The following is an 8,607-nucleotide window of genomic DNA, read 5'->3' as shown; positions in this document are numbered from 1 at the left end:
GCATTATTTTCAATAAGCATTTGAATTTGTATTTGATTTTACAGCTGAATGTCAAACACATGTTTACATCAGATGTAAAATCAGTTTTAGTTTAGATTAATGAAAGTTTTTTTTATACTTACTCCCAAACAGTTGGTATAATGAATGAACATATAAGGACCCTCTTGAAAAATTACCTCTGTTTAAATATATTATAGCTGATAAGAACACAATAAGCTGACTATATATTCAATGCTGGGCTGTAACACACGTGAACACAGATGCTTTCCGCCAGGCCTCATTATTTTATACCTTAGATTGCCACTTAATCCCCGGTTCTCTGAAACTGGGTGATCTTAGATTTCTGGTTAGAGTATCCAAAATGAGGGAGCAAATGTCAAAGCAGATTCTGAGTACAGCCCCGGGGTTGTTACTTCACAGTCCGCACACATGGTGCTTTGGACAACTTCCAGTTCAATTGAAATCAGGTCAGGATTTTCACTCTCTCCCTAGGAAACCCACCAAGTCAGCAGACGAACAGTTTTATCTCTCACGACACCAGGTCTGGAGAAAATCCCCTTTAACTGTTTGTTTTTTTTAACACAAACTTCCACTGTCTTTGTTGATGTTTACACACACTCGTTATTAGTAGTCTGTGTTTGCATTGCATTATCATTTGCAACACTTCTGGCTATTGGATCATGGGTTTTTGCTTGGTTTTGTCTTTTGTCTGAGGTTAAACTAACCTCCAGCCCTCTTATCTGCCTCCAACAGACCTGGTTTCCCCCTCTGAGATCGATGGGGTGGATAATACAAAAAAAAAATGGATAATAAAATTGGCCTTGAGGGCGAGTGGTCCTCTGAGCACACAAAGACACCCTACCCCCAAGTGCGTGATCACTCTAAACATGTCTGTGTCTGCTGGACTGTGAGAGAGCGAGTTGCCTCACAGGTGCAGAGATAAGCCTGAGCAGTAACAGAGAAGTCATGGATTATTTATCCAGGGCCTACGTGAGCCTGTGTCTGGGATGGTCTGAGCGCGGGCCTCTGATTGGACACACCTTCCGCCCGACTCACGCCCTCGCACTCTCATCCGGGCGGGGGAGGGGCCTGCGCCGCATTTACACCCATGATTGGCCCAAAATAAGAAAAATTTGCGGCTTTATCTCCCGCAGGTTCGAGGAGCAGGTCGCGCGTTATAAATAGAGGCTGCAGCCGGGGGAGACAAAATGAGCACCGACATCCGAGTGAGACGCGTCCGGCCCCCGCTCCATGACCCCAGTGAGAAGGATGCTGCAGCAAGCTCTTCGAGTATCCGGCCGGAGCGCCTTCCCCCTGGTCAAGTGGATGGAGAGATGGGCCGAGGGCGCGTCGGCCGCTGCGCACGGTGCCAAGGACCTGAGGACGCTGGACGACATGCCCGGGCCGTCCGTGGCCAGCTTCGCCTGGGACCTGTTCGCCAAACGGGGGCTGTCCAGGCTTCACGAGTTACAGGTAGGACGACACAAGTGCAAAACAGGGATGAAGTTAAAGAGGAGAATAATGTAAAACATACTTTCTGCTTTTTAATAATAGAAATCCCACTGATGCACAGGAGATTAAAGAGGGCCAAATGAATGGCTTTGTGTTACCTATAGGTTGTTGGTAAAAAAAAACTGAACATGACAATATACAGTGGACATTATAATATGGATTATAAAAAAAAAGCTTTCAGATAAGTTTAAAAACGTTTATTTCTTCTCTGCTTTATGTTTTTATCGCTAATATGTTTTTTCTTCAAAATGTTCAATTTAGTTGCTTTAATTTCTTGAAGCCATATATATGCTGATCCTCATACCCCAGTGATAAAACCAGAATCTGTGAATATGCAATTGTTTTCATTCACCACACACAAAATGTCAATGTCTCCTCCTTCACTTCAAATGTCCAATCTCAGTAAATGTGCACTGGAGGTATCTCAATAGTGCAAGCTGCATGCTGCTCGCTGATTGGCTTGCAAACGAGATATGATGTCACGAAATACAAGACGAGCCTGTACGCACATGTTTTAAACTCTGGTGTTAAGTGAGCACATAGCAGATGCAAATGAAAAAACCTCTATAGGATCAAACTCCACACATCTTCCTGCACAGCAACGTACAGTTGTCTGAGTGAAGCAAAAGACATTTCTTAATTGAAATTCCTCCCATTGAGAATAAATGGGATGATTGTATAATAAATCTAAACATATTTGCTACTGTGCAGTGTCTCCTTCGCACATGTCACAAATTTTCCTGCACTGGGCTTTAAACTATGAAGATCGAAGATAATTCAAGTCATCTTGTGTAGCCTGCAGGGTTTTCTAACCCTCTGACTCGTGTCCCATGCAGCTGGAAGGGCTGCAGCGCTATGGTCCCATGTGGAAGGCCAGCTTCGGCCCCATCCTGACAGTTCACGTGGCTGACCCGGCGCTCATCGAGCAGGTGCTGAGGCAGGAGGGCAAGCACCCCATGCGCTCCGACCTCTCCTCCTGGAAGGATTACAGGAAGCTCAGGGGGCATCACTACGGACTCTTGACATCGTGAGTGTTGAAATATCATCTAACAAACTTGTCTGTCGTAGCTTTTGACCTGAATCTTAATGAAAAGGTTTATGATCGTCCTGATGTAACTGAGAACAACAAAGAGGAAGCACCATCCACCTCTCAATTTATTTCATCCACTTACATGAAACTTTTTTTGCTCCAGGCAGAACAGCTGTTTAATAATGTCTTACATGTTTCTTTTCCTAACTGTGAAGGAAGAGATTGGGTAAGGCCATTTCAAAGCTCTTGTACTCTGTGGGTAAAAAATTCATGACAGTCTTTGTGGTGTGTTCGCAGAGAGGGGGAGGAGTGGCAGGCGGTGAGAAGCCTCCTGGGGAAGCACATGCTGCGACCGAAGGCAGTGGAAGCTTACGATGAAACCCTGAACAGCGTGGTCAGTGACCTCATTGCCAAACTTCGCCTCAGCAGACGCCCCGGAGGCCTTGTCACTGATATCGCCAGCGAGTTCTATCGCTTCGGCCTCGAGGGTAAGGTTTCACCCAGTCTGATGGGCGGAAATGTCATGCATCTGTGCAGGGTGTATCACACCATGTAAACATTGGTAATTAGTGCCTGCCGCATGCAGCGGGCAGTATAATGTGATATCACTGACATTTTAAATACAAATGCCCGTCAGAGCCTGACATCCTGTAATCAACATTTCCACCTTAGAACATTGCAGTGTAACTGAGTTTTGTTTATGAGTGATTGTATATACAGTCTATGGTGATTGTAGGATAAAGCAGGAGATTCACAGGCGGATTGCGACAACACAACCATTAATGCGGACATTGCCAGAAGGCAAAGCTTTAGGTTTAGCAGTCGATCTCCGGTCCAGACCTCAAATGGTTATGGACTCATGGTAGTGACAGGAAGAATAACAACATCGGTACAAGCGGACGAAATTACTTTCCTGTGTAGGGCGAGTGGGTTCGGCCTTAGAGATATGTTGAGGAGCTCAAAGTAGAGTCGCTGCTCCTTCAAGTCGAAAGACCCAGTTGGCTTGGGCATCTGATTAGGATGCCTCCTGGGTGCCAACTGTTGGAGGTTTAACAGGCTCATCCAAAAGAGAGGGAGCCTGAGGTAGACCTACAACTTTGTGTAGGGATTTCATATCCCATTTGATTGAGAACGCCTCAGGATCCAGCAGGAGAAGCTAGAACATGTGGCCAGGGATGGATTTTTGAATGGATGTTTGGAAGTACAATATTCCCTTTAAAAGAATTAGGTCAAAATATTCAATAACTGGAAATTCTCAAGTAGTGAGTACTTTCAAATTGCACTTATAATATAGAACATCTGCAAATGTACTTCGATATGCAGCTTTTCTGTGTTCATCGTTTTCCAAAAGTGATTTAAGAGGCAGAGTTTTCCTGATATATACAGTCAAATATCTCAGTTTGAGAAGGAATGATTTCCTGAGGGTATGCCCTCTTTCCCTTTGTCCTCCTGCAGTTCTCCTTGCAGAAGGACAGAGTTGCATTCATTTATTTTACTGTCAGATTTTGTCCAGACTAAACACATCTGGTGACTGCACACGTCTCAAACATTTACTCTATACCGTCACCAAAATGACTGTATTGTTGAATAGAAGCTGGATTGTGACATTTAAAGAGAAACCAAAGGAGATCAAATGTCTCATATTTACAATATATAGATATAAACACTGACACTAACTTTCCAGCTTTGAAGCGTCCAATATTCTACTATGTTCTTTATTTTAAGCAAAAAAAAGCTCTTTTTGTTTGTAGTGTGGTTGCTCCATATTTCTAAATGGAACCATAATGTTTATTATTTACTCCTTTATCCTGATAGACTAATCAAAATACAACATTATGGAATCTTTATGTCTCTATTTCTTTTCAACAGGTATTTCCTCCGTGCTGTTTGAGTCCAGAATTGGTTGCCTGGATCCCGTGGTTCCTGAAGAGACAGAACGTTTCATCCAGTCGATCAACACTATGTTTGTGATGACGCTTCTTACTATGGCCATGCCCAGCTGGTTACACAAGCTGTTCCCTAAACCCTGGAACGTCTTCTGTCAGTGCTGGGACTACATGTTTGATTTCGGTAGGTTAATTCTCCTGAGCATCATTTGAAGTTTATATTGGAAATGTGCAAACTTGGAAACAATACGTCAATTTGTTTTAGAATTTTCCTTTTAATATTTCATTGTAAAGAAAATGCTTTTTATAGTCAGAATATGTGAAATATGCAAACTAAATCTATCAAATGCTAGAGTATATTAAAGAGACACTAAAGATGCACTATACGAGTGAGCACCTCATGTAAAACCGAAACAAAAGTGTGAATGTCTTTCCACACTTAATGTCAGGAAATTCCTTCCAGTCCCCTCAGTTCTAACTGTCCGTTGCTGGATCCACTCATCCACTTACTCTCCCCAGTACATTAAGACTTAACCAGATCTAAGACGTTGAAATCAAACATGTTTAGAATAATCACTGGATCAGGAAGCAGGAGATTAAAGTCTTTAACCCTCACGCACTACAAGATCCGCTGCGCTATGACAAAATGTAAAGTCTTATCATCAAGAGTTTTATCAAGAAAGATAACTTGACGCTAACCTGATAAAATACACCCTAGAAAGCTGAAAACTCACTGCTTGGTGTAAGCAACCTTATGTGAGCGAGTCGCTTCCACATTTACTGACACATAATGTCAAATGATATCTGTTCCTGTAGCAAAAGGTCATATCGACCAGCGGCTGACAACCGAGGCAGAGAAAATTGCTCGTGGAGAAAAGGTGGAGGGCCGTTATCTCACCTACTTCCTGTCCCAGACGGCCCTGCCAATAAAGACGGTCTACAGCAACGTCACAGAGCTGCTCCTTGCAGGAGTTGACACGGTACGAACGCTCCCTCGGTCACTTTCTTCACTGTGTTCTGTCCGACAGTTTGTAAAAACTCTTGTGTTGCTGTGTTGTTTCAGATCTCCGGCACGATGTCCTGGTCCCTGTATGAGCTGTCCCGTCACCCTGAGCTGCAGGTTTTGCTCCGGAATGAGGTGTTGAGTGCGCTGGAGGGTCGGAGGGTAGCGGAGGCAGCAGATGTTGCTCGTATGCCTCTCCTGAAGGCCACAGTCAAAGAAGTGCTCAGGTATAAGTCGAGAGGTTGCAGCAATTTTGCAGACAAACATCTGATTACGAATTTGAATTATGCTTACATTATTGTACTTTCTTTTTCAGGTTGTACCCGGTTATTCCTGCAAATGCACGGGTCATCCCAGAAACAGACATCCAGGTTGGAGGATACCTCATCCCTAAAAATGTGAGGGATAAGTGCATATTCACACTCAAACTCTGACACATGCCATTTGGTCACATTCGAAAGAGTCTTTGCTATGGATGGATTCTACATGAATGTTTCACCTTTGCATTATGACACGTCTAACCGTTACATGTTTCCACTCAGACTCTGATCACCCTCTGCCAATATGCAACCTCACGGGATCCGGCAGTGTTTCTAAATCCAGATGAATTCCAGCCTCATCGATGGCTGAACAAAGACCAGGCTCATCACCCGTACGCCTCTCTACCGTTCGGAGTGGGAAAACGCAGCTGCATAGGTCGTCGTATCGCTGAGCTGGAGCTCTATCTCGCCCTTGCCAGGGTGAGTAGGCTGGACTTTAATTTGAATTAAGACAATGAGAGAATAGAGGTAGCCTTTAAAATATGAGTCCAATCTGGTTTTAATCCAGACCTGAGTCAAGTGATCTTAGTGAAAAAGGGCAGAATGTAATAAGTCCACGAACTTTAACATTACAGCCAAGATGCACTGACTCACTGTCTGATTACTTGATGAATATCAGAATATTTCTCAATATTATCCATCACTAGTCAGTTATTCAGAAAAATACACACAAAGTTACATTTGAAAGACGAGGCTTAAGGTACTGTAAGCAGTGTCATCGCATAATAATAATAATTATTATTTAAACAAGGATACAAACCTTTAATCACAATAAGCAAATACATAAAATGTCATTTATAATCAAAGACAGCCGATAAGATAATACACCATCATTCAAAAGTAATGGCAAAAGTAAAGGAAAACAGACACATTAGTAAAAGAAAAAAAAAAGTAAAAAAATGTTAATTTACATTTAGAGATTAACTAGGTATTGAAGCTTTCATGAAAATTTACAATCGAAACTAGGACTCTACCAAGTCTAACGTCGTATCTCGTCAGGTTAAAGCAAATCAATGAATACTTCCTAGACCCGCCGAGTTCTTCCTTGGGTCATGCACCACTCCTCCACACACTTTCCATGGAAATCGGTTCAGTGAATTTTGAGTAATCCCGGAACAGACGAACAGACAGACAGAGGGCAATGAAAACACAAGCACTTTGATGGAAGGAGTAAGATTGTGTCACATGCTGCATGTTACAGATTACTGGAACGATTCAACAAGTGATTTAAATTGTTAACAATTTAATACAGTTTGTCAGAAACTGCTGCGTTTCCCACAATTCATCTTACTGCCCTTTGGAATAATGTGAAAGTAAAAGAATGTGTTTTAAGCCATTGTACAAATCCTGCTCCTAACGCTTTCATTTAATTACTTAATCCTGGGGTTTCAGTTTAGAGTCACTCTCCAACACTTTCTCCCATGACGGCCACTTGATTTTATTTTTATTTCATTCACCCTGTAATAAATTCACTTTTATCTGATTCCTCTCTTATTAGATCCTTGTGGAGTTCGATGTGAAGCCAGACCCAGAAGGGGTTACCGTTAAGCCCATGACACGGACGCTTCTGGTTCCTGACAATGTCATTAGCCTCCAGTTTATCGAACGATGACCTGCTCCCCCCAAGCTGATCAGTTACGTGAACGTTAGTCCTCTCGGCAGCAGGGAACACTGGCAGGCGGAGCCACCACTGGAACAGTGAGCCCGCCACACACAGTGGATCATATCAGGGCAGACCTTTAACCGTCAACACAACTCAGAACAAAGCCCTGCGTACCTGTCGCCTCGGCTGCAGAGGCCTGTGGAAAAGGACAAATGAACAAAGGAGGAGGAGCAATGACTCCACGAGGAGCGGTGTATCTCCGAAATTTAAAGCTGTGTGCTTTAATGAGATCACCGTTAAGCACTTAAGTATTTGCACAAGCAAGTTAATGATCTCCAACACAGTTCCCACAGAGGTTCATTGAGTCAAGCGGGGTACACTTCATGGAATTTGATGCAATATGTAAAGAATTTGGAGCTGAGATTTTTCAGAAATCGGGTAGCCCTGCCTAAACCTGATTATGAACCGTACAGTGCAACAGTATCAAAAATTTCCTGTGGTGATCAGGCAGAAAGGAGCCTGTTTGTATGTTTTATTTCTCTTTAAATCGGATATAGATGGTGTAAACGATTGTTATCAGAACCTTAGACACATGGCACATGGAGATACTGTTTCTAATACCTCCAGCTACTGTGAAAGAGTCGTGTAGATATGATCAGTGTATTGGTCAAAGTGTATTTTGGTGCTTGTGGTTAAAATCTGTTTGTGACTGGTTCCTTTTATTTTGGAAAAGAAATGGCAGCTGTTGAAATGATTCCTGTGTAGGGATACATGTAGTGCCACTGAAATCTGGAAAGTAGGCTTTGTAAATGTCAATATTTGTCTCTAAAATGTAAATGAATGCCTTGATTCATTAGTGCAGCATAATGTTTTTTACAACTAAAACCTATGAGTGATATATCAGCATTTTGTAAACTTGGTAAGCTTCTGTATTTATTTTTAATTTAACAAACTTTGGAACTGTTACTGTAAACGACAATAAAAGGTTTCGAGTTGGTCTTGTTTCACTGTGTTGGTTTTATTCAAGTAAATCAATCAGAATCCAGGTTACATCCATAGTATCACCTGTTTCTTTGTTCTATCTCAGTATTTAAATCATCAGACCTATAATCTGACTTATCACGTTGGAATAAGTCTTTCATTTGATGCCAGGGAGCCACCGCTGCGCACGTAGGCAGCAGTTTCTAGGAAGGAAGCATGGCGCTGAGAATCAAAGTTCCTGTGTGACATGTGGTCTGAGTGTGAGCTGTGGG

General features: G+C 42.5%; 1 protein-coding gene across 1 annotated transcript; it reads left to right on the top strand.

The window, feature by feature from the left end:
* Window positions 1–1,156: 1,156 nt before the first annotated feature.
* LOC133965008 (25-hydroxyvitamin D-1 alpha hydroxylase, mitochondrial) lies at window positions 1,157–8,351 on the top strand. The gene is made up of 9 exons (XM_062399374.1): window positions 1,157–1,473; window positions 2,349–2,539; window positions 2,840–3,030; window positions 4,412–4,612; window positions 5,245–5,408; window positions 5,492–5,658; window positions 5,748–5,829; window positions 5,974–6,171; window positions 7,250–8,351. The coding sequence occupies exons 1-9, from the start codon at window positions 1,252–1,254 to the stop codon at window positions 7,361–7,363; spliced, it is 1,530 nt and encodes a 509-aa protein (XP_062255358.1). The 5' UTR covers window positions 1,157–1,251; the 3' UTR covers window positions 7,364–8,351.
* Window positions 8,352–8,607: the final 256 nt, after the last annotated feature.

The sequence above is a fragment of the Platichthys flesus genome, chromosome 2 (genome assembly GCF_949316205.1).
Source record: "Platichthys flesus chromosome 2, fPlaFle2.1, whole genome shotgun sequence".
Lineage (NCBI taxonomy): Eukaryota > Metazoa > Chordata > Actinopteri > Pleuronectiformes > Pleuronectidae > Platichthys > Platichthys flesus.
Note: the sequence above shows the minus strand (reverse complement) of the source record. Positions and strands in the feature narration are given on the sequence as shown.